Below are 27,859 nucleotides of genomic sequence, written 5' to 3'. Positions count from 1 at the left end.
ATGGGCGAATGAGTTGAAGATGGACCGGTGGGAGAGAAATGGGAAGCTGCTATTAAGTGTTTTTTCCCCGTGGCCTCCTAATTTCAGCTTAAAAGATTATTCCCTGTTAGAAGCACACTGGACGTATAACATTTCTATATTATTTTTGGTTTAAGTTTTAGCTCAAATGGGAGACAACATTATACTTATAGTAAAAGAATTATTAATCTTATAGAGACTTACTTTATCAGAAGTCAATAAGCACTAGCAAAGAAGTATACCTCCCTTGGGTTAAAGTGGACCAGATATTATTTTCAAGGAATAAATTCCTGCCAGGTACACCCATCTACCTCACCCGGGGCCCATTGCATAAAACTTTTGCCATAAAAAACTCTTTTTTGATGTAATATCTTTATAGTTTTCTATTTAATCTATCATTTCTTGCTGGTCCATGACTGTGTCCACCACAGTGCTCTCTCACTATCTTCTTCTTGCCCCCCCCCCTCTCTCTCTCTCTCTCTCTCGGCCATTTATCCTCATATTAATTTACTTTTTAGTCTTATTTTCAATCTTCTACATTTAAGACGTTTTAGTACACTCAAAATATTAGAGACGAAATTAAATTGCAACAAGTTTATCTCAGTTTGAAGAAGAGACTTTTAATTTTGAGCATCCAGTCAAGAATACCACCAACATTAAAAAAATGTGTATTTTCTCTGTCGTCATGCTCTCTATAAATAACTCAATGTTATATTACAAGTAAGAAAAACCAATTCATTATTTATTTTACATCGTATTCAATTCAAACATTCGAAAGATGGTTTTCTTTATTTCGATACACGGCCCTAACGAAAATGACTGAAAACGGTCATATTCGAATCGAATGGTGCTTTAATATTTTACACACTTTGAAGTTACAACACATATTCCCGTACAAAAATTTGACAATTCGATGATTAATGAATACAATCATTGCGTAGATTTTCAAATGCACATTTACTCATAAAATTTAAAGTATCTGATTTCAGTAAGTTGTATGTACATATAATTAGCAATTTGGCATTTTGTATGGAAATTTTATTTTGAAGAAAATTCAAAGTTTTTTGTTATTTAAAAAAAATACTGTATGGAATTATGTCAGCTTTTTAGGAAATTCATGTTCATAATTTTCGGTGATAACATCAATATAAAATACATAGTGCTCATGTTATTACTCTTTGACTTTGATTGACAGTTATGACAATTTTATAGAATCGCTTTAAATTGGCAACAAAATTATTGTATATTTCAGACGGAATCTTTAAAAAGATGACTCAGCCTATGTAAATGTAACTGACACTAAATTTGTTAATGCTTAGGTTCAGCCTTGTACAAACATGATAACATAAACTTTTAAAGAATTTCAGCCTCTTTATAAGATTTTTTTATAAAGCATTACCCTATTTAGGGGTATATAGGGCGTAGACAGGGGCGAAAAACATTATGATACATCAATAAATATAATATACACGACAATGATAAAAGCCTCTAGAAATAATCATTTATAGGAAACGTAGTTCTATCTTACTTTGAAGGAAAACTTGACATCGATTTGGTTTGGCAAATCAACGATGATTTTGCGGTACTAACTGAACTATTATCATTATTATCGATGGCATTGATCGATTCTATGTTAAGTAAATTGCACCATTACTTCACTCCCAAGATTATTCTGGATCGTTTTTTCATTAATTTGTTGTGGAGTGTATGTGTACCTTTGACCTGTTGACATCACACACATTCAAAAGTAATCCTCAATTAGACAACAATGGCTCTATCTTTGGCATTTTTAGTAGATATTATAAATCCCGATTAAGAAACAACTTCTAAAACAACGAGTCTGAAATAATGGGTCTCGTTTTGTCAGGCTTCTTAATAAGTTATCGTTTAATCGTGGCGACTTAAAAGATGAACAACATTTTGTGTAGACAATTTGGATCACAACATTTTCACTGTGTTTGAACTTATTAAGCCAAAGTAGGGCATTCGTAAATACTTAAGATAAACAATGGTATATAAATCGATTTTGCTTACAAGATGCTTTGGCACATTTCAAAGTCCCGTTTTTAAAGCTGACATTGGAAATTGTTATATCCCGTGACGTCACATTCCGGGAGGTAAGCTCATGTTTCAATAATTTTCTGCTAAACAAAACCTCAAAAACCTCTGGAATGTAGCTTGTTCTGCTAACATGAAATATATCAAGTCCATGGTTTCGTGCTCTCACGTGTCCGATATACAGTTTTAGAAAGTCATTCCAATCTCAATCTGAATCAACGTTGCTCGTGACCGACAGGTCAGCAATGGCACCCGGACTCTTTTCGGAATCACTTCCGGTGCTTCCGGCTGGAGCTCTGGTGCTATGGAGGCTCGGGTACTGCGTGTAGTCTGGCGGACATGTTCCATAGGGTGCAAAGACATACCTGGGATATCCCTCACTGGCTGCTGCCGCTAATTTTCCAGAGAGATTGAGCGGGTGCATGGCTGGGAATACGAAACGACCCGGTCCTGCAGCACCAACGTGAAGGTCACTCAGACTGGATGGGGCAAATATAGGGGTACGACCTAGGAGAGCGTCTGCTTGGAAAGGATTTGGCGGTCTGTGCGAAAAGAGAAGAGGGAGAGGCGCTGAGCTAGCAGGTGGGAGGGGAGTAAAAGCCGACTTCATGCTACCGACACCTAGCTTGTCAGCGTGCATTGGTGTGCGGAAGATCGAAGAACCAAGTCCTGGAACCGTAGGAAGTCCAGACGGGATGTGATACGCTTCGTTCTGGTCCTTTTCTGAAGAGTGCGAGGCGTGTTCCGATCGCGAGGAGGCGCTGCTGTTGTTCTTTGCGGATTCCCCGGCGCTGAGGAAGTGCTCAATGGCTTTGACCAAATCGCCGCTGCATCCTTGCAGGACCAACTCCAGAACAGCCTTGCGTTGGTGGGGGAACAACCGTGTCAGGATCTCCGTCGGCGATAACCGTCCTGGACGGAACGGCGACACGAAGCTGGATGCCAAGCCATTGAAGGTGTCCAAATGTCCAGAAGTCTTAGCCTTTTTCTTCGGTTCCTCACCGTCTTCGGTTGGTTTCTCAGAGGGTTCTGGTGGTTCATGCTTCTCCACGATCTTCTTCGGTAGCTCTGGGACACTTGTTGTAGGGGACTCACGTTCTAAGTCTTCCTTCATTTCTCTCATCACTTCTGTCTTCTCGTGCTCTGTAGAAAGATTACAAAGAGAAATAAATCAAAATGTTAGGTACATCCTGGCCCGTGTTCTGAATAAAGATTTACCTTAAACCATGTGTGATGACCCGACATCTGCCCTTTAAAAGATATATCTGTCATAGTGTTTCTCTCTCAGGACATAGGGTTAGGATTATGGTTGCTGTGATAGAGCGCTTGGCTCAGAATTATATGAGGATTGGGATTATGGTAATGTTAGGCTAGAGGTTGGGGGAATGATTTGTGATAGAATCATGTACTTAACGTTCTTACCTTTTAACAACAATGACAAATATAATTTGAATTACGATGTCTATTCTATCTTGACGGAATCAGTCATGTTTGGTGGCATTCTGCAATCGAGTATTTCAGTGGTAGTGTATTTGTGTATAAGTGTAATGAAGTGTAAAGCTGGTATAAACCCTAATAGAAATATGTTGCATTTTGGGAAAGAATTCAGAAAGTTTTAGAGTGGGTTTTCAATGCTTTTCTGACATAGCGCCTTTGAACCCCATTACATTTAGGAAACTAAAGATGTAATAGACATGATATAAATATATATATAGTATCAAAGAGACGAATAATGGAGGAAAATATATTCACTTCCATTGGAATAAGAAAAAAAGGCTGAGTGAAATGTTTAGGTGCCCGTATTTAGAATGATCAAACACGCACTTTAAAGCAAGCCCAAAATAAACACAGAACTGTGTCGCCGTTAATATACTACAGAGAGAAGAATTACAATTACTCAATTAAGACATCATTTAAAAATCGCTTTCGGATGCATTGGTGGGACCTAAGTTTTGTGTGATTAGCTGCTTCACTTCAAATTTGATCGATAATTTATTTACAAAAGACAGAAGGCACGGGAGAAGACAAATTGTGAAACATGTCCCATTGCAATCGATTATGTTCAAAAGTGTCATATTTACTCGTTACTATTTGGCCTCTTTAATAAAGACAAACTTAGCACATGTTACTAAGAACTATTTGTTCGATTGATTTTCACCCGGAATACATGGTGTGCAATGCGAAATCTGAAAGAGTACAATCGATGAAACGAAGTGCATAACGATAAAACAACGGATCTGCTACCATTCTGAACAAATTTGTTCAAAGCCATCATCACCCACGGCATTTGTTGGGGATGGGGGATCAATGTTTCTATGAAGAACTCGAAATTATAGTGTCCCAGAAGGAATTTTTCGACATTTCTTTCATTTTGTGGCCATGTTGCAGTTGGAAGGTAAGGTTTATTTTCCCAGCCAGTGTAAACAATCGATCCTTCAATGTGGGGTCATGCAGGGATAGCTGGGTTGTTAATACGCGGCTAAACGATTGGTATAATAGACCCGATGACAAATGTAAAGTATGTCTGTCTGAATTAGAGCTATACAGTCACACCAACGAAACCGACTACAAACCCACTGATGAACCCCATTGGGCTTAATGTAATAACTTTGATTGGTCTGGGTACCGTCTTACAAGGAATTGTGATTGATCCGATCACGGACCACGATCCGATCAACCTCAACTTACTAACACTCTTAAAAAGGTTGGGCGAAAAAGTCCCAATTTTTTTAACCATCACTGGGCAACATACTGTCCACACAACTATTGGTTAAAATCTGTCCAAATTGGGTAATAAAAAAACTATTAATTGGGTAATAAATTTGCTCGATTGGATAATTTATAATTGCCCTGAATATATATGTATAAATATATATATATATATATATATTTATATATAATCGCCCAACATTTTAAGTGTGTATGAAAATCCATCAATCTCATATTTTTTCAGGGCATATTTGCACAATGTCATTTTGTTAACAAAGAGAGACATACTAAATTATCAAGAAAACGGCGAATGTATGAATACACATCATAATTATCTAGAACACACATGTATTTTATATGTTGAAGTTGCTGGCTTTCCATAGTTGTGGTTGATTGGATCAATCGCAACTCTTTGTAAGACGGGACCCTGGTGGTCGGCTTTGCCGATGTAACTGCACCATTGGTGAGAAGTCACCAGAAAAATGACGTGTACGGTATACCTCTAACTGGGAATGTAACTGCCACGTTGCCAGATTATTGAATTTGGCCAATCAATACAGTGTATATTTAGTTTGATTTTTTTTAATTAATTTCCACTATTCTACGTTTCAAGAGACATAAAATGGGTCTTTGCTGATATTATTCCAAGAAATTGTGAAATAATGAATGATGGAGAATTTGTGTAAGAATGCTATGCACATTTCCATACTTGACTTAAAATTTAATGATGATGATGGTGGTGAATACACGTGAATTTTCTTGAATGATACAAACTCCCGAAGACGAGTGGTTTCAGTGAAGTTATTTAGCTACCATGTACTTTGTAGATATATTGCCGATAGTTTGCCGTAAAGCTAAACTGTGTGATATGTTTTTTATTTTCCCCTATTTTACTCCATTGAAATGTTTAGGTAAATCTAGATGAGTGTGTTATCAATCAAATGCTTGCATAATAACTTAAGGAAAGTTAGACTCAACATAATTATGAACAGCTCCGATCCCGTGGCAGTCGAACAAAAGTGGTGGTAATACATAGCCTTGTCTAATTCGTCCAAGCGTACAATTTATACTGTTAATTTTTTTCTCAATCCTCTTTTTGTGCTATGGATCACCTGCTTCACTTAACTTTTTAACTGAATCACATGAAATTATTTAACCAGGTGATAGTATGCCTCAAATTCGTAAGAAATACATTATTTTCATCAGATTACAATTGAATTTTATGAATCATAGTTTTATAAGAAATTAAAACTATTAATATGAATCAAACTGAAAAGACCGTGAACATGCACGTTTGTTCAAGGAGACACATACTCCCAATTTTTTTTCATTAAGTTCATGAAGTACTATTATGTCCCTCTGCTTCAAAAGCGTTCCATAAAAATAGTCATGATTGACAAGAATGTGTTGATATACAGCAAACACATGTATGAATATGATGTACCATTATTCTCTAAGTATAATAACTATTCTAATCATGTCATAATATAGCAATTAGTAATATCAGTCTAGCTTTATTTGATATTATCTTAGGAGACTCTGTCCTTGAAACTGTGTCATAGGACAAAATACAAAGGAAGAATTTGCATTGCATTTTTTTCCTCGTAAAATTTGACATCAAATATGTGCATACGACATATCGCCTTACTGCATCGTTTGCATTTGGAGGTTTCAAGGTAGTTATCTTTAAAGAGTCTTAATCCAAACTGTATTGTTTTGTTGCTATGTTAAGCGATCATACACCCCAATCAGTTTGTTTGCACGCGAAGCGATCGTACCGTGAGATATGAGTGATTTCCCCACCCTATTATGAACCTTAACTGGTTGGTGAAATAATACCATTAGAGTGACACAAAAAAATGACATATTTAGTCCTCGATATTTCAACAAGTTAGGACTATAAAAACACACAAGCGAACATGCTTCTTTTATCGTCATTTGACTAAGCGTGCTACACCTTTTAAACACTGTCAGTTTGCTTTGGCGCGTAACTTGAATGCTAGAAACACACATAAAATTATCGTCTGCATTAATATACTTCTCTTTTCTCCTTTCCTTGGCGTGCAATGCGATTTATCTTCTCAAGGAGGCGCTCATGTGTATATACATGCTCGACACACTGTCGTTTCTTTTAAGTGGAATTGTTAGAACTAACTTAAGCAAACAGCCGGGACTGGGTAACACCCCTATTGCGAACCATTCTTTTCCAAAACTAATATTGGCTTTATTTGAGGTCTTAACAAAAACCGACCCAAACCCCGGATCGTGCATTTAGCGAAAAGAGACAGTGGAAGAGGTGGAGGAAAGGGGGGTCGTGTCATTTTGAAAAAAATTGTTGGAAATGCAAATGAGGAATCAATTGGGCATAAAAATATCATTTCGGTTTGAGATCGTTTCTTTGTGTGCTTGGTGATCTCATGTAAAGAAAGGAAAGCAATTTTGTTTCATTAGAAGATGATTTTCACCTAAGACTGAACTGCGTCTTAAATGGTGGACGTGACTTATTACACGTCTCAGTAAATATAGATGATGTAAAATGTATGGTGATTTTTGATTCGTCATGCCCGACTGTCATGGCACGCAATCAGATACAAAAATTACAAGGTAGAATTATACCATAATGGTATTTTTTATTTTGGTGTATTATTATTATAATTTTTTTTTATTAATAATGAAATCGACATTTGAAAATATGCATGAGCCGCCTTTGCGCGTATAGATATAATTTTAAAAAATAATCCTAGAAGTAAACGTTTAAAACAAATGTTACTATTCAAACAAGAATGTTGTTGATTCTTATCATGCAGATAAATTCATCACAAAAACAATAACTGATTCAATTTGGTATACAAGCGTTAAGCATAATCCTTATTTAAAACAATCATAATTGGCTATGCATGTGCTCGAAATAATAACCAAAGTACATTGTAATTTCAAACTATGCGAAAGTTGAAAATTCCTGATAATAGGAAAACCTTTCTTTTTCATTATTTCTTTCTACCCATCACCCTCTCTGTCTATATATCTGTCTGTCTGTATCTATCTATCTATCTATTGTCTCCTGTCTATACCTATTTAACTTTTCATATACAATACCCCGTTTTTCTTTTCCCTTTGATTGCTTTATTATACACACATCTGCATTTTGTTTCGTTTTTTTTTACGATGAAACACTGTGGTATCTTCAAATGAAATAACATAAAGACCAGTGATTTAATGGCTTTAATGATAATTGTCCTGGTCATTCTATTTTCTATCCCGATGTAATATGGACGAGATACTCGTGTATCACTCGAAGTGCTGGGACGAGTTTTACCGCGATATCGTAAAACGGCGAGAACAATAAAATTGTTATCGATACGATAGACACTTCAACGCCTCGATAGGCGATCGCAAACCGTCCTTTCCCGCTAGAGATCTATCGGGGAGGTTGAGTAACAAAACCAACAGCGAGACATTATTAGATGTCTTCAGTATTCATGGGAGAACAATATTGTCATCTCTTGAAATGACATCCTCGATGAGATGGAACAGTATGACCGTGATACTTCAACTCAAAAAAATGTTAGCCAATTTGCGCGCGAAACAACATCGCCACTTTCCCGACCGACTTCCTGCAAAGTGATACCAAACAACGACCCATAGACAATCGGAACATCCACACCAACGCCATCATCATCATGATGATCGTCATCGCTATCATCCTCCATCATCTTTATCATCAACACCACCAACTTCTTTTTCAAGTCCGGCGGAAATGTCTTCGATATGATATACTTATATATCACATTTTCGAAGCGATTTGGTTGTCGAGAACTCCTCCATACCTCTCTTCCTCTCTCTTGCCTCTTTTACGGCTAACATGAACCACTTTGGAAACATTTCAGAGCCTGGAATTGCCAGCGATCAACAGATCGGATTCCTTGGATGGGGGTAACACTTACCCCTCCAAGCTCCAGGTAACATCTTCGGTGAAGTATCAAGTACACCCTCTCAATTGTCAGCCCTCAATCCATCTCTTTGCTCCGTCAATCTTATTCATAGCTCGGGCAAAAAAAGGGAAAACGACACAGCTTCGGACAAAAAGAAGACTTCTTTTGTAATTTGCCATCATCCTCGATTCTAGTCCTGCCTATCTTCGTGCTTGAGTACGTCGAAACCGCCAAACCTTTTCGACTACAAAATGTGATAAAATAGCAGATCGATGCCCGCATCCCTTCCCAGCTCTTATTTCTTTCCATATAGCTGGATCCGTGCTCGAGTGCCGTTTGATATTTTTGGCGAGTATTTCATTTCATTTGCCTTAATCTTCACATTCAATCTAATGTGAAATTGAATCGTTGAAAGTGAAACAATGGTGTAAACGACATCAAAGAAGAGCAACAGCTCTAATTCTCTAATATTGCTGTTATTAGACTTTTTTACGCCGAGAGAACTCTTGCACGTGACAAAATATGACAAGAAAGCTTTTATTGTCGTGCATCAGCATCCGCCTTTCCTCTTTATTTCATGAATTCCAAGTCTAATGAATTCATTGCATTTTTTGTGTGTGTTTTGTCAAATGTATTTCCGATTATTCATAAGTCGAACGGCTTGATCAATTTGATTTCGGAAACAATTTAAGTTACTTACTTTCATGAATATGATTGTGATTATCATTAATTTTGTTAATAATTGTATTGTTATTATCATTGTTTATTATTATTATTTATCATCATCATTATGATTGTTATGATGAGGATGATGATTATTATTATACTTATCAATATCAATTTTTATCATTTTTTAATGATTATTATGAATACTATGAATATCATCACCATCAGCAGCAGCATCATCAGCATCATTATTATCATTTTGCAAAACAGGAACAGGTCCGTATTTTTTCTCGAAAGACTTTACTTCAACAAAAAGCATTAAGTACTATACCGAGTGCAAACTTGAATCATTTTTAGAAAAATAATTTTCAATTTCAAAATGTCATAGATGGTATTTTCTACAATCATTATTGTAATGAGATACATCAACTGCAACAAATATGCCATATGTTTTTGTTTATGTTTTTTAATGACCTCATTACTTCTCTGAACTATTGAATGTTGATGATCTATCTTGTTGCCCCCCAACAGCCCAAAAATATCGCATCGTATCGGATGATAACCGATAATTGTTGACTTGGAAACAAGGTTTCGGGTTTGCTTCATTATAATATCTTAAAGAATCTTTGAAGGACTTCGTTCACAGTCAGGTTGTATCATCCTGACAAGTGCAGTATCGGCTTACTGCCTGTATGAGGAAGCTCTTGTATAATTGTGGTTCTTTGCCATGCAGATACCTTGTCTACTTCAGATTTGACGTTATGTATACAGCGATGGGAAGATGATTATGGATGATACGACCGGTTAGGAAAATTGTATCGTGTAGGAGCGAACTTGGAATCGAAATGCCCCGGTCACATCGGCGAATCCGGAACCAGACCGACCAAAGTTATTACGTTATTTCGAATGTCATGTCATCGGTCGGTTAGGAGTCGGGTTCGTTGGTGTGACTGTGACAGTTCTGATGCCCATACACCTGTAGTGCAGGAGACAGTGAATTGAAACCCTACTTTCCGACTCTACGTCACTTTGGTTAAAACAACAAAACAAAACATGACTCTGCTTCATTGGAGGGTATTGGAGATTCCAATAAAGTATAAAACTGCTTGAAATATTTATGCAACATGCTACCGTTTCCCGCCCCTAAGAAACCAACAAACAAAATTCTCTCAATTTTCTAACTAATCAACTATCAAAATATTCACGACCAAAATGACTTTGTGTGACTCGGTCGCCAAAATTTTCTCCAGTCCTTCGACTGGAATGTACAGTAGATGCGTTTTAGTACGTACATATTGAGGAATAGATGCTCTCGTACACTGTCTTATCTGTGGTTTGGCATTACCAGGATACACTTAGCATGCTAAGGCGAAGTCTTAATTCCTAAAATACATCATGTATGATTATGGATAGATTAAAAATCCCGGGTTCGAGATTGAATCCCAGCTAGACCCCATGTTCTTGTTTTGTTTCAGGCCTAATGATTTTGATTTCAAGTCTAATAAGTTTGATCTCGTATCATTTCTATACGCCTAAAACGTAAAAGAGTCACAAAAATTTGTATCTAACAAATTAAAAGTTATTAGTAATGTGTAATCGTTGATACTTTATATAAACATAATTATATTTCATACATGCAGTTCAGCATACACAGTCCTGAAACAGGGATATGTGTATAAGCAGACGACAGAACACCGAGCCTGTCTGCCTGCTGAATTTCTAATCCCACTTGTCGTCATTTTAGCGCGCTTTTTAAGATGAAACTGTATCTCTCTCTCAACTGGTGTATGACCAAACTTCTGCGCCACAATAAGACCAGTCAAGTTGAAATGAAACCCCGAAGATGCATTCCGAATATTAAATCTTCCCATCGTTTCCCCAAAAAGTGCTCAAAAAGCACGGTTCTTTTCCTCTTCCTGTGCTGAAAAGACACGCAAGTTGCAATTGTATCTTCCACAAAAATCCATATTTTATACAGCAGCAACCGCATTGATGAATTTGCAGAAATTGCTCAAGTGCGTGTTGGAGTATTTTCCAACGGAAGGATTTTTGTTGCTGTTGCCTTTTAAAGTAACTCCGGAGCGCTGCTATATTAGTGTTGCTTCTGTATAATGGGGGACTTGAAAGGCATCGAGAGAATAATTTGCCAGTGTCGGTTGACAGTAAACAAAGTAACCTCTTCCTCTTCCAACTAAGGTTATATTTATTTTAATAAATACACTTTTGTCTATAGCTATGTATTTCATTATCATCAAAACCCAACTCTTGATCGCCATTATTGTGCTCTCCTCTTATAATTTTACAAAACAAACATGCAAGGGATGTGCAAATTTTGTGTTTATTTATTTACACCTTTCAAAGGCCCTTCGTTACTTTATTTATATACATCGTTTCAAAGATACGTTTCAACTTATATTGATATCGTATATAATAGAAATACATTTCCAAATAATTCATACGTTATCATGTTCCTTCTTTCAGGAGAAACGCAAGTATATTTTCAATTTTTTATACTTTGGCATGACTGGTTTATATGCGATAAATTCTATGCATAACGGATTATTTTTTTTCGAAGTTCGCAAATTGATAATCTCTCCAATCTTATTTGACCTGCTGGTGTTAGAATATTGCTATCTATGATAAAAATAATCATTGATGCCGCATAAGTATCATTTAGACATCTTTATTTTATAGATTTGAATGTGTATAGATCACTATGATTTATCTGAATATTAAGCATAATTTCATGATTAAAAACCGAATGCTACTTTATACGTCTTAATTATAGTATAGGTTAGGTGAACCATTTATCAATATAAGGAATAATCACCATTCTAATAATTGATATTGTCACCACCATCATACCCATCTTCAACATCATCATCCTCACCATCATCGTAGTCATCATCATCATCGTCGTCGACACTGTCATCATCGTTGTCATCACTATTAACACCATCATCACCACCACCACTAATTTCATCAACACGGCACCACCATTTTCATCATCACTATCATCATTGGGTACATCATAATGAAAGACGGTCCTGCCAATGCAAAGACCCTTTCATGCAATAATTGGTACTATGTTCCTTTTATGCATTCTTTGTTTTCATCAGGAGCATCACTATCGCCAGTATGTTCGCCATAATGTGGAGTAGGAATTAGAAATGTATCAGTCATAAGGCACCATGTTTACCATTCTTTTAAGGTATATATATACACATGGAAAAGTGATGTAATATCATCGGCCTTTGTCTCTCTCGATGTATTCAATAGTGGACTCAGCTCCTCCTCCATCTTCTTCACCACTACCACCGCCATCATCCTCATCATCGTTGCCAAGAGCGATTTGGAGGTGATGGGGTATCATGGGACACCCTTGACTCGTCAGACCCGACTCATCCAACTCCAAAGACTCTTGATGTCTATTTACCGCCCCATCCCTCCTGTTTCTAGCCAAGGGGTATATGTGAGTCAGCTCCACACGAGGGCACTCTGGTGGTAGCAAGGGGGCAGGAACGTGCCACTCCCTACGGTCCCCCTAAAACCCCCATGCGTCAACGCACCAGTTCCCTTAACCCCTCTTTACCTCATGGGGCGCCTCTAAAAGACTCTTATTCTTCAAGAACCCACCTTATCCAAAATAGGTATGTGTTAAGTCCAGAGAGTTACAACCTTCCTAACAAAACTGGGCGGATAACTCTTACATGTTTTAAGTGCGACAATCTGTTTTAGGTCAAGTGTCATTCCCTGGTTTCCTTAAATGATATACAATATTAGAATTATATAACGTGTAACACGAAATTTTCATTTACCTAATAGCTTGAATAGAAAGTAAGATAGAATTTCCGTTAACATTTATCTTTCCTATAAAGTACAACTGACCTCCATGGCCCGCTTCATATTTTAGAAACGACATGAGAATTAAGCGCAACTAAGATATGCAGTGAGTAAAGTTTTTATTTACCATCCCTGATTTTTACTTGATAGCTAGGAAAGCATGAATGCTTGTAAGCAAGTAACTATAGAGGACCGATGGCATAAGGTCCGCCCCGGGGGACTTGGTGCTTAGGATAAATACATTACCAACAAATCCAAACGGTACTTTACTCTTAAAAGGTTTACCCAATACTGTGTAAAATGGGAACATGCATGTTGGTTGGGTAAAAAATATGCTAAATATTTTGTAAATTTTACGCAATGTTTCCTTTCTATCCAATATTGGATAAAATTTTACTCAGTGTTAAAAAAGAGCTGCTCTACCAACTGAGCAATCATTGTTCCTTATATCATTTTGTGATTAGTGATTTCTTTATGTGCATTAATCATGTTAATCAACCTGCAAGTTCCTAGAAAAATTCAAAATAAAATTATTCGAGGGCTTTTCATGTCTTCATTATTTTCATGTCGCATAGGTCAACTATATAGTGCACTATTTGAATCACACGAAATTTTAAGTTTAGTCACGCGCGCACACCGTGGATGACTTGTCGAGGGACTTTGGAAACGAAATATAAATGAGATTTTACCCGTGATCCCGTATCTAGCTCGGTATCAGAAACAATTACAAATGGCTTGACTGAAAATCATCACCACCCCGCCTTCTCTCTCCTTGATATTTGCATGTTTAAGCATTATACGTATGGAATTGTCGATACAAAAATTAGTAAATGATGGATGGTCTCAAATTGTGTTATAGAATTGTACTGAAAAAATAACTTTCAGACTATGGCTATTACTTTGTTCGCTTTTTTCCAGTTTGAATAAAGAAAAAAAATGTATATTTTTTATTTAGTCTCATCAGTTTCTTAAATTACCCGAGTAAATATCGGCGTGTTACATATTCCCTAAAGTGGATTGAATTTGATTGGAAGATATGCGAGTAATGACGATGAAAAATAATTATATTTGACTTACTTTTCTTATTAAATATTAAAACAATATTCAAATGTTATACATTTCCCATTTTATTAGCATTTTACTGCAACTATTTTCACTGCAAATTATTGATGGTCATGGTGGTGTTTTGCCTGAATGTGTTTATTGAAAATGTTCCAAAACTACGGCTGTCATTTAAAAAAAATTCAACTGAATTACATTAAAAAAAGAGCTATTGATACTGAATACATTGACTAGATTTGTATCAAAACACAATGTTTGGCAACATATACTGTCCACTATGTTGGGTAATGTTTGTTGGTAAAAATATATATATATTCTGGGCAATTATTATTTATTACTTAACTATTAGTTTTTATTACCCCATTTGGGCAGATTTTAACCAATAGTTGTGTGGATGATGTCGCCGCCCAGGGTTGGTTAAACGTTGGGCATTTGTTACCGCCCACCTCTTTTAAGAGTGAAGTTAATTAAATGAAATCGATATCAAACATGAATAAGACTTCTCTTTGAGTCGTTTTAATCAGTGGCGAAATGAGCCAAATATTCATTTTGTTTTTAATATTATAAATATATTATAATCATATTAAGATTTGTTGGAAATGACATTTAAATTTGTCATGCTTCCCAATAATTAAGTCGTCAATGCCAAAGCTTTATATTCACTAAAAATAACCACTGTACTTTTTATTAGCACAGAAGAAGATCTAGATGAAATAAACAAGGTCTATTTAAATCCACTTTTGAAAAAAAAAACATTGTGAAAACATAGATCCTCTTCACATCCATGATAATGATCAGTCATGAGAAACACCCAGCTTAAAATCTGTATTGATTTCTATCAATTTGGTTTTTAATCTTAAAGAATAACTTATGATTTCTCATTAACTAGTCAAGCGAACTCTCCCCCCAAACTGCCTAGAATTGAGATGACATCGTAATACAGAAGTTTTTGTAGTAAATATGACAGCACAATGTCAAACTTAAGGTGTAAATTTGGAGCGCAGCCCCTTATGAAGGAAAGCCCGTGTAATTGATTCTGTATATTGTTGAGGAGGCGGAGAGGTTAGGTGTAACATCGCCGGCGCAGCGGGCGTGCGTGTGCCCTACCAGGCCGATCCAAAGGACATTCATGCACGTGCAGAAATGAGATACAACGAACAAAGTCGCAGGAAGGTTCATTTTTTGTAAAGGATTTTGGTCGTGGGAAATGACCGTTTGTTATCCGTATGTTGGCTTCGTGCGACTACCTCAGGTGCCCCATTATTGTATTGTTGAACGCTTACAAAATACATGTCAATTTTTGTCTTCATTTTGTTATAATCATCGACTTGGAAATTTTGTTCAAAGGCGAGCGGGGGCACGTCGAGTTCATTATATTGCTTTCATCTTCTCCCCCGTAAAGCATGCACAGTTTGAAGTTGATACATATCATTCAAGACTATTATTCGAGTGATTTTTAAGATATCAAGCAAAGATTATGATTGACGTTTCGCCACGATACAGCACCGCTTACCAAAATTGATTGTATTTTAGTCCCCGCGCTAACGGTTTTGCATTGAGTAAAACATGGCGCAAGAAACAAAAGTGAAAACGTTATAAAAGGAATCTGAGTGTATGAAAATTGCGAAATATATATCTTGATAAATCAACAAAATAATTTTTATATAAAAATACACAACGTGTGATGTACTATCTAGAATACAGAGATGCATACCAATATCACTCGCATCTTTATTCAATCCATACATGCAGTCAAATAGTCGATAAAATACCAATAAATGGTATAGTTTGGAATATCACTTTATAATAGCCACTCATTATTGCTAATGATGAAGTCATGTATCAATTCTGTCTGTACAAACTATCATGCACATTTTGTGAAGCACAAAATCAGTTTTGAAAAATACGCAAGGCGTTGTAACTAAAAAAAAATGCTCAATGATTATAAAGAGCATTAAAGATCATGCAGTAGGCATATCATTTTGAGAACTCTTGAACGAAAATAGACTATGATAGGCCGAAATGTTTTCATTGAGACTAAAAGGCAGAGATAGATAATGGGGAAAAAAAGAAAGACTCATTGAGAGATGGAAAGAGAGTGAGAAGGAAAAAAAGTAAGAAAGAAAGAAAGGAAGGAAGAAAGAAAGAAAGAAAGAAAGAAAGAAAGAAAGAAAGAAAGAAAGAAAGAAAGAAAGAAAGAAAGAAAGAAAGAAAGAAAGAAAGAAAGAAAGAAAGAAAGAAAGAAAGAAAGAAAGAAAGAAAGAAAGAAAGAAAGAAAGAAAGAAAGAAAGAAAGAAAGAAAGAAAGAAAAAAAGAAAAAAAGAAAGAGGGAGAGAGGGAGATAGAAAAGGAGGAGGAAGAGAAGAATGAGAGAGAGACAGACAAAAAGACCAAAAGCAAGAGCAGCTAGAGCCATCTCATTATAAGATGTAGTTGTGTTCTAACTAACAGACATAGATTCATGACGCAACTTCTGTGGTGACCATAACTCTGATGGTGACAAGCTTTTGACCAAAAATACTGCTATATACGCATGCGAAAGTCATTGAGTAACTGTTCTATGCAAGCGCAAAACTTATTTTATTACGTTACTCCTGTGACGATATACTTTCGCAAAAGAACAGCATCACAGAATCTGTGACGTAAATCTTAAATACTGGAGAGGAAAGAGAAGGTAAGGGGACGTAGAATTTGAACTAACGTGTTCATTATCTGGGTTAAAACGTGTGACATCTTGAATGTATTTGTTCGTACTTTATTTCCCTTTCTAAATCTTAATCTTAATTTCGATTTTTTATTTTGTTTCTTTTGTTTTCACTCAGAAACAGAAAAAAATATGTAAGAGTTTTGTTTTGCATCATTCGTACCAGCATTGAGACATTGTACTACTCCATGATTCTTCCGGGGTGCAAATGTACTTTTAAGCTAGACAGACGACCCAATCGTTTTCCCGCGGTTCCCAAATCTGCCATAAATCCCTGCGAAATAAACACAGTGAGCCTCAAGAATTGGGCGCGGAAGCATTCAACCCCGTTATGATAAAAAGAACCGTTAGTTGGCCAACGAACATCGGCAGGTATCTCCCATTCCCAGATTGTTTCAAAGGTTTTTGTTAAAAGTGTCAAGTTATAAGCGAGGTAAAGACTGAGGAATCGATATTTATTTTCCTAGTCGACAAATCCGACATGGGTTTTTCAGACGAACGTCATTATTCATGTCAACTATACACACGGAAGGAAATGTTTGTATAATTTTCGACATAGCAAAAAAAAGGGGGATTCGAGGAAAATGCAAGGGAAAGAAGTGAACCCGAGTCGAAGAAGTAAAATATTTGAAGATACATCTGTTTACACCAGTATGATCTCCAAATATGGATATATTTGAATTCACATAAAGTCTTCTTTTTTATGGGGGGGGGTGTTTTACAGTTTCAGTAAAGAGTTTTGGAAAAAGGGGCGTCCATAAAAAGAATAGGTCTCGTTAATTATTACATGTTAAGCAATATTTAATATCGTTTTGCTTTTCTATTTCGTTATTACACTTATAACACTTGAAGCGGTAAAGAAGATTTACCATGATGAACATCGCATTAAAGTTATAGGATTAAAATAAAAACTTATATATGATTTTACAACGTTGTAAATTGGTTCATGAGTTTTAAAAGAATCATTATTATCATTTATATGCACCATCAATTTATGTAACTTTGACATTTTATTTGATCATTTCACCTTCATCACGAAGCTTCAATAAAGATTTAAATAGGTTCCACATCTTTGATTTGATTTATTGTTTCCCATTCCACAAAAACATACATCTTGAACATAATTATGAGAAGATGACAAAAATACATAGTTGTAGTGTTTTACAAAGAAATACACTATCGTGAAATATGAGGAACCTATTAAAAAGCTACTTCAACTACTTCATTTCGTTCTTTTCCAGTTTTCATTTTTTAATAGTTTGTCAACTTTCAATTAAGCAAGAAATAGCAAAACATTTTTTACACATTGTAACAAGTATATCGCATTTCATTTTTCTTCTTAATATTTTGTTGATATAATAATATTTCTTTATAAAATAAAATCAATATCTCGGTTTACTCTACTCCCAACGTTGAGGGAGACATCGCCCCTTCAAAACTTTGTATCAGCGGGATTGGATGTTCCGCTCAGTGACGTCACTACCGTACTGAATTTCAGAAAGGTGTTAAGTGTGTTTTGCAGGAACCACGGTGGCGACCCTCAGACATTGTACAGACAAGGTTCCTTGAATTCGTTAACGTGTATCGCCTCATCTCTACCCCTCCCCGATCCCAAATCAGTCTGCGATATGAGTTTCTGATGGCTTAAAAGGTTTTCACGGCGGAACGCGCGTGTCAACAAGTCCAGACGATTCGCATGCAGCACCCTTAACCCTTTCAAAGGCGATACTAATCTTATAATGAGCGAACGAAACGAACGTGCGGATTACTGCGCTGCGAATGGGTTAAAGAGATATTAAGACTATTCCGGGGAGTCTTGGGATGGGTGCAGATAATGGCTCTGTGGTCAAGAGAGGGTTGACCATGGGCGTGACGAACAGGCACTTTCAAATGTCCGAACACCTTGTTTTAATGGCCGCTCATTTGAAACTTTGCATGTTAATTGCGGATTATCCGTGTGGTAATTGTGAGATGGGAGGACAAGGCTCGGTCCTCACCCCTTCCTAGCCCAGGGGGATCAGTAGTGCCACCATGGGGGTGATGGACAGCGCGAAATGCAATACCACTGGTAGTATTCATGGTCAAGTGTAGTGGGCAGAACCACTGACCACAAGCATTACCAATAAGGGGTCCCACGTCCGAGGGTGTTAACTTGGCACGAGCACTTTCACCTTGACCGGTAGTAAGAAAGGGTACAAAATAAGATACCACACCCCTACACGTGCCCCCACTCTTTACCCCCTTTTGTTCCTTAACTGATATTTTTATTTAGTAACAGAATTGAAATTAGAAAATGGAAGCAGAAAGCTTGTTTAGCGACAAATAACTTTCACTGTCATTCAAAATCAGGAAATTTTAAAATAAAAACATCAAGATTTTATACTTGAAATGTGCGCTACTATTTTAAAAGAAGATCGAAATCTCCTCAGTTGCCAGCTGTAATTATTTATTTCCACTTCTTTCAAATACCATGCCTTTATTACTGTGAGTTTCAATATTGAACGTTTTGTGGTGTCAGAAGGATTATCTACTCAACTTGTCCATCAAAAACTGGTAAAATTAGTACACTCAATATAATCAGTGGCATGTTTGGTGCTTTCTATTTTCAAAGTTTTAAAAGCCAATCAGTTCTCAAAATACCAATACGGTTTGCTGCAAGTGAAGTGGTTTAATTAGAAACTGTAAGTTTATTCAGACTTGTAAGAATAAAACTATTAGCAAATATCACCTTCACTGAGGTAAGTAATCTTTTACCCTTATACAGGATTTTATCAGGCAATGTACCTTTTAAGCGTATTCAATAACTTGCATGATTGTTCCGTGTTACTTTTGTATATATATTTTTTTAATTGAAGCTGAAATCATTTTCATTCTTCCAACTTTGTATTCATTATGTTTTCAGTTATTATTTATTTTGTTTCTTTCTTTATTTATTTATTAAACAATATTTCAATAGGGTGCCCTTTCAGCAAAAGCTGGTATAAAAAACTAGTATCCGAAAAACAAAACATGTATATACAAGTGATAAAAATATACAAAGTAAAAACATTATATAAATCATACATAATTTATTAGAACACAGAAAGGCATGCAAAATTGGAGTCATTAAAGTATTTGTAACACAGGAACCATTGACATTTTAACATTTGCTGGACATTATATATGATTTGAGTTCTTTTTTAAAACTAGTGAGGGTGGATATAGGGTTTTTAAATGAAGGGGCAAGGAATTGAACATTGATATTGAGGAAATAATGAATGAGCTTTTATAGTATTCAGTATTGCATTTTGGGACATTGAGTTGTAGATTGGAGGCAGATCTTTACGTTATGTTTTTCGGATACTAATTCACCTCCCATTGCAAAGAATTGATAATCTGTTCATTACTATTGTTTTTTTTTAATTATAATAATGATTGCCATTGCTGCATTTTTCATGATTATTATAATCATTATTAGTAATATTGTTTTCATAATGATTACTGTTATTTTTATCATAATTATTATTGATATTTTTAATATCATCCTATTATCAATATTATCACTATTATTATTATTATTATCATCATTATTATTGTCGTTGCTGTTGTTGTTACCACTAATATCATCATCGTTATTTTCATATCATCAACATTATATTTTCATAATCATTATCAATATTTCATTACATCATAAGCTATAAAGTGTGATCCATTCATGCATTTGTTATCATCCATCATTTGAATATCATTCCCTATGAATTAATTGGCTTTATAATAGCCATTACTGTACATCTATAGGCTGTCGAACAAAATTGACACTGCTCATGGCTAGTGAATTCTGCCTATATACAAATTGTAATAAATATGTTTAAAAAAACGCTTACATGTTGTATTATATGTTGTTGTTTTTCTTTACTTTAAGTATTTTTCAAGTTTTTTTTTTTAATTCTCTCAAAAGCGATGGTCACTATTCCAATCTATTGCTGCACTATATATTAATGTTTGTCCTAAGACTTTTGTATGTTTGTTAGAATGTTCATTTTACCATGAAAATTTATTTTGGACCAAACTTATAATAACTTCATATTTTGCAACTGTTTGTGCAGAACTGCAAACAATCTTTTTTTTTTCTCTCAATCATGTAACTTGTGGAATGGGATGACTTTTCCAGTATAATCTTTTCCAGTAGCTTTGTGATAAGAAATCAATAAATGAGTAAGAAAACAAAAATTAAATGGCATTTTCAAAGAAAGATAAACGCAAGACTGAGATGGGACGCTGAATTTCCTCAAATACTAAATTCATCAAATCATGTATATACGAACCAATAAAGATGAAACGGTTAATACAATTTTGATTAAATTGAATGATATTTCATTATATTTCACTTTATTTAACCTCATGCCAATGCTTCAGACAGGTGTATAACTGGTTATAATTGTGTTATGGTATTATGCTACGGTTACACCATCGAAACCGACCGATGATAAATCATTGGTAATAAAGTAATAGCTTTGATCGGTCTGGGGTCGGTTTCAAGAGTGCGACTGGAATTATGAAAAACAGGAAACAAATATTTGCAAATCCGGTGAAATGCTATTTGAAGTTTACTGTAGTGACATATCTTCCGCAAAATAAAGAGATTGAAGAATATAGATTTAGATAATGAAGAAAAAATACTTTTGTTTAAAACTGAATTTTTGATTTCCAAGTCGTAGTGAAATGTCATTCTTACTTGAGATTATAGACGAAGAGTCTCTTATACCAAATGATAAACACTTAATTGAGTAAAAGTGATTTTTTTTTCACTGTATATTTTTTTTACACATTGGGAAAAAAAAAATCATCCAATCGAACTCAATTTTCAATAGCGCCGCAGGCTTGCACATGCGGGCAGTGACATGATGAATACAATTGTGAGGTGTAATATAGGCAAATATGATAAATATGATTCTTTCAATTTGGGTCGGATTCATTCCAGTCATCATTATTCCATCCATAAAGTCAATAACTATGAAAAATAACGTTTATTAATATGATTTTTTTTCTCCACTATATTTTCTTCACATAACTCAAAAGGGGGTAATTAATTTTTATACGCTAATCATGTTTCTAACCCTTTTATGTATTTTAGGTGGTTAATAATAATTTAGTTGAATATCTTATCGAAGGAGATAGCCATTGACCTAAACCAAGTACATGACGTTATAATCATGATAATATAAACAGACCTCTAACAGCTAATCATGTAAAATGGAGCAAAATGGTATATAACGACCCCATACTAGTAATACAGAAACGTGAAAATATCAAGTAAATGTAATCCCATGAATTTAAAGTATCCATAATAACTATGAACAATTTATTTTTTGACTTCACAGCAAATCTTGGAATTTACTCAATGATATTTGAAATTGAAAATTTTTCATGTTTTCTGCCCCTGTGCACAAGAAGAGATTGATATATCCCTACTTTCATTAACATAATTAATGTATTTATTATTATTATTTATTTGGCCATAAAAACATACAAAGATTGTACAATATAATTACAGAAATACAATTTGAAATTGGATAATTGAATATGGATAAAGTAGAAATGAAAGAAAAGAAGAAAATTGTAAGAAAACGGTTTTTCCATGGGCCATGGCTCGCAAAAGTAAAATTCAGTACTATTGCCCAGAGGCATGCGAGCCCTCTTTTAATCAAATTTACATCATTGAAAACACTTCAGTAACTACGGATACTTTCATTATAATATGAAAACATATCCAACCCAACAATAAAAAAAAATTTGATGAAGTTTGAAATACTTGATTCCTAATTACAATTAAATGACGTTTATGTTCCATGTTCCCCTCTTTTTCTGAAAGTATTACAAAAGTAATCGTGTAACTCTAAAACTTTTTTAATGACGATACGAATCCTATATGCTGAATTGTTTGTGATCGCATTTAACAAAATAATAGTTAACACTGTAAATAGTAGGACCTAATGAATAATTGGAGTATAAGTCTTGATAAAAATGTGAGTAGCAATCAATCTTTTCGATTATAGCGTGTTTTCTAGTTCATGTTATTTGGATGTTTTCCATACTAATTTCAAATCTGAGGAATAAAAATTCTAAATGATTTTTTTAAAGATATTACCATATTCTTATTATTATTATGAAGGTGGAATTCGTGAATTGTCGTGAAATGTTTACGTTTGTTGGAATTAAAAACATAAGTTTTATAAACTACACAATAAACAGATTCTATGGTGCAGAGCTCGTTACATTCTTAACGTGTTCAGTTTCATTGTAAGTTTAATTTAACCTTATTTGTGTTCACGAATTGTTCATGATAGAAAACTTATGAATCGGAAAAAAATAAAGATATACGGTACTTATAAAACTTCAAGTGTATATTATTTGCTACAAATGTTACCAGGTATTAGCTACGCCGAATAAGTAGGCCCTATATAAATTATCATTTATATCATTGAATATCATTATAAATGTATGAAATTCATTTGTATTATAGTTTCTGTTTGAAATAAAATCGAGTTTGAAAAAAAATGATAGCTAGCTTACTTTGCAGATATAATCTCTTTTCGTCAATTTGATTCAATTGATGTTGGAACACTATCTTAAAATGTACCTTAACGGAGAAAAATTGTTAGACTTCAACATGGTCAACACTCTAAAAACACTGAGTAAAATTTTTACCAAGATGAAGTAGAAAGGAAACACGCGTGTTTGCTGGGTATTTTTAAAACCCCATATTGGGCTATTTAAACGCAACATTGCGTAAAATTTACAAAATACTGGGTATCTTTTTACCCAGCCAACATGCATGTTCCCATTTTACCCAATATTGGGTAAACCTTTGTTTTAATATATACTTGCTATGGGTGATATAATTGGATATTGCCACATGCTAGTTATTTGTAGCAGTGCCATGAGTTTTATTGGGGCTATATATAGGACATATTTCTATTCCTGGCAATGAAAACTAGAAGACTTTGTAACATTAATATACCTCATAGATAATTTTGGTCACATTCCCACAGCGGAACTATGATAACATAAATCATATCAAATAGCAATAGTGATAATGAATCCATTGATTAATAATTCAAAACTTTTTCTTATATATTTTTTGTTATGAAAAGAATAAAATGCTCTTTACCTGGTGATGGCGGCAATTCGACATCATCGAGTGGTGAGTCACTCGTCTGCCCCATGTCATCATCGTCATCATCATCGTCTTCGTCGACGTTGCCCCCGTCTGTGCTTCCTGGTGGGGCATTGCCGAAGATTGGACCTTGAGGGAGATAGTTGTACGGCCCACTGGGCGAGCAGGCCCGGAGACCAAGAATGATGGCATCTTCTGCTGCTTGTTGTCTCTTCAGGGCCACTTGAGCCGCCATAACACGCTGTCTCTCTGCGATCAAGTTGCATTTGGCACAGCGGCAGTCCCGGAACCGACAGTGTCTCTTGTGCCCTTTGAGCCAGGAGATCATGCCGTGGTTTCGGCATCGGGCGCACTTGGGCTTCCGTGCGCCTTTTTCGGTCAGAGGACCTCGGAGCAGCGACAAGGTTCGGATGTCGATTCGGTCCATGTCCTGGTGATGGTGGTTCATCAGCGATTTCGTGTCTCTGAGCATCGGATGAGGAGGAGGTGGTGGAGGTGGAGGAGGATGAGGAGATCGGAAAAGGTCAAAACGAGCCACGATGAAGTTTTCACGATGTCCTGTTCAGGACGATGACTTTACAAGTTGTAAACACAGAATGTACTTAAGTAATGTCAAATCGAATTACCTCACAATTGCCTGTTGCTAACACATCCGCTCCTAATTAGCAAAATGTCTATATATTTTTTTCAGAATCAGTACTGAGGTAGTATTTGTTTAATTCGGTGTCGAGTTCATTCTTTCGTCCATCGGGTTTCGACCACGTGATGAAAAAACGGGTGAAAAACAAAAAGTTATTGAGAATAGTGCAACTTCTCAATTTTATGTCAAAATCATTCAGCTTTAATCTATTGGTGATTAAATTCCATTTGTCACTGGCAAACCATGATGTACTATATTAGATTTAGCTGAAGAAACCAAGGGAAAATGCCAGCTCGTATGAGTAGAGAGCATCAAAATGTTAGATGGTCTGGTCTGCCGTGGTATATAAAATATCTTCTGAAGAGATGGACAAGTAAGGTCGGTCACACTCTCTTATTCCTTTTGGTTTTTGCGCGATTCAGGTCTGAGAAACCTCTTCTTTACAGTGTAGTCAGCCGAACGTCCAACTTGCTCCAAGAGTTTTAGGAAGACGGACAACCGAGAGAGGGGGAAAAAGGTCTCTCCGAGTTGGATTGCTGCGAGCGTTTATCAACCAATTAGTCACTCTATTGATTCACTTGCGAAGAATACGCACGGAGGCTGACTCGAAAAGAACACACACATATACAACAAAAAGAAAGAAAAAACACCTTCGACGACGACTTACTTTATGAAGGCGTTGATTGGATCCGTCAACTGACCAATCGACGGGATTGTACCGGAACGAGTGGTTCGCCAGTCGCGATCGCTAGAGGGGGTAAGAGTACCAATGAATAGTGTTCTTTTTACTCCTCTCTTCTCTTTCTCTCTCTGTTTTTCTATCTCAACGCAGCCCCGACCACTCCCACCCCCCCCCTCCTTACACATTTCAATGACTACTTTATTTGTTCTATTTTACTACATTCTGATGATAAAATAACCATATTTTAATTCATTCTTTGTTTATTGGTAGCTCAGTGCTCATGAACGGGAGGTTATGGGCTCGATCCCCGGCCGAGTCATACCAGGGACTTAAAAATGGTAGCTTCTGCCTCCCTGTCAGGCGCTCGACAATGTTTAAAAAAAACATTATGTCTTGGAGAGTCCGCTGAGAGAATAGTTCATACGAGATAAAACGGCATCACTGAGTTAATAAGAATTATCATTTTTTTTTTTTTATACAGTATACAGTATCTAAATTTATTTGCGATTGAATTTCTTTATTCAAGGAGCGGAGATACCAAGGGTGTAGGATACACCCCCACTCCACCCTTTGGAGTACCACTCAACGCCATTGTTCTTTTTCTCACATTCTGTCCACCTCTTTCACCCCATCATTTCCTTCGCATTAGTTTTGGTATCTCTTAATTTAAGTTCTTATATTGATAAACCATCTTCTTCAAAAATCTCATCTTTCTACCGATGTTTCCTCTCATTTGTTTTTTATCTTTTTAGTATCACATATTTCCCAAAATAACTTGTTTATAAACATTTTACTCATTCTAGTAAAGAAAAAGATGAACATTACCCCCCCCCCCCCCCGCTGCCCACATGTCATGTCTGTTTGTCTCCCTCTCCCTCCCTCTCCATTCTCCCCCCCCCCCCCCCACCCCCTCTCTCTCTCTCTCTTTCTCTTTTTCCGTATCCCACCCTGCTCTCCCTCCTACTTCCCTTCTCTCTCTACTGTATATGAAATTTGGGCTGATGCTCGGTTGGTATGTAAAGAGAAAGGGTGGTATAAGATTTTGGAGGAGGAAGGTGATCATGGCCAAGTTTGGATCGGGGATCAATGTACGTAAACAAATGGGCTCAGCCCGGGTATCACTCCAACAGCTGAATATATACACCCCGACCAACATGGTTTCCGGTCCCGGGCAAAGCTAGAATGTCAAGTCCAAATTTTTACAGCTTCCGCGATGCAAGAAATCTCGACACAGAACAGTGAAAGTCTGACAAGAAAAAGTAGAGCGAGTTTAAAGAGAGGTTGTGAGATGCTGAGATGCGGGGGGGGGGGGAGTGACTATCGTTGGCTTGGTTTCCCCAGCTCGCCTCTTTAACGTGTAGATCTGTCAGTGCCCTTGTATGTTTTTGGTGCGGTCGTGTACGGGTGAATTGCGGGGAAAGGTGCGGTATTGTTGGCACACACTACGCTGCAGACAATTTGTCACTTCTAATGGAGGCCCGATGACTGACGCCCGCTGATTGACAAGTAGTTGCCTCAGATCGGCCTGTCATTGGCTGAATGTCGTGACCCCGTGATCGCTACTCGCGTGACGTCACTGAGGCGCCCTTGGCCAGTGATAAAAGAAATCAAGTGGACAATAATGTTGCAGTTCCTACTTTCGCTTTTCTATTTCTCCCGAGGGTTTGGTCATGGCTTTGATGGTTTGGTTTCTTTAGAGCTTCATTATGCTTTACGAATACAAGAATTTGGGGTATTTTTTTTTTTTTTATAAAACTTACTTCCCAATCAGCAAACATTGTCAAATATGTATGAAGCAAGTGGTTTCCATGAATAAGATACGTTTTTTCGTAGCTCCATACAATTTCCAAAAAAACTAACTCGCCTCTTTCTCCAGCCACTTAAAAACGGAAAAATTCTTACTAAGAAATTATACTAAAGTTGTAATAATCACTTTAGTATAAATAAGATAATTATTTGCAAACTTAACATAGTCATAACCTGTTATGAAAATAACCTAGGCTTAAGTTTTATATATATATATATATATATATATATATACAAACCTTATAAATGCAGACATTGACCTATTAAAAAGTCAATGCAGTTTAATTTCATTGTTTAATGCGACTTGCATTCATCTCATTTCGTAAATCATTGTTATATGCCATATTTTTTAAATAAAATTAAACGATGAAAATCACATTAAGAACATAATTTATCACCTAAGTTTATAGATATAACCAACAACTATATACCAACTCGAATGATAAAGAAAAATGTCAATTGAAATATTGCATTGGAATAATAACACTCTATTCAACAAGCAATTCGTGATAATAATCGTCTGCATATGTTTGCTCTGGTAAAATTTGTTATGACATGTATGCGTGAGTTTGGCAAACCAGCT

The 27,859-nt window shown here is 35.9% G+C and overlaps 1 protein-coding gene across 1 annotated transcript; it reads right to left on the bottom strand.

The window, feature by feature from the left end:
• Positions 1–621: 621 nt before the first annotated feature.
• On the bottom strand, positions 622–26,062 carry LOC129272123 (doublesex- and mab-3-related transcription factor A2-like). The gene is made up of 3 exons (XM_054909355.2): positions 26,050–26,062; positions 24,143–24,706; positions 622–3,219 (listed from the first exon to the last, which is right to left on the bottom strand). The coding sequence occupies exons 1-3, from the start codon at positions 26,060–26,062 to the stop codon at positions 2,282–2,284; spliced, it is 1,515 nt and encodes a 504-aa protein (XP_054765330.2). The 3' UTR covers positions 622–2,281.
• Between the last annotated feature and the right edge of the window lie 1,797 nt (positions 26,063–27,859).

This window comes from Lytechinus pictus, chromosome 11, assembly GCF_037042905.1.
Source record: "Lytechinus pictus isolate F3 Inbred chromosome 11, Lp3.0, whole genome shotgun sequence".
Lineage (NCBI taxonomy): Eukaryota > Metazoa > Echinodermata > Echinoidea > Temnopleuroida > Toxopneustidae > Lytechinus > Lytechinus pictus.
Note: the sequence above shows the minus strand (reverse complement) of the source record. Positions and strands in the feature narration are given on the sequence as shown.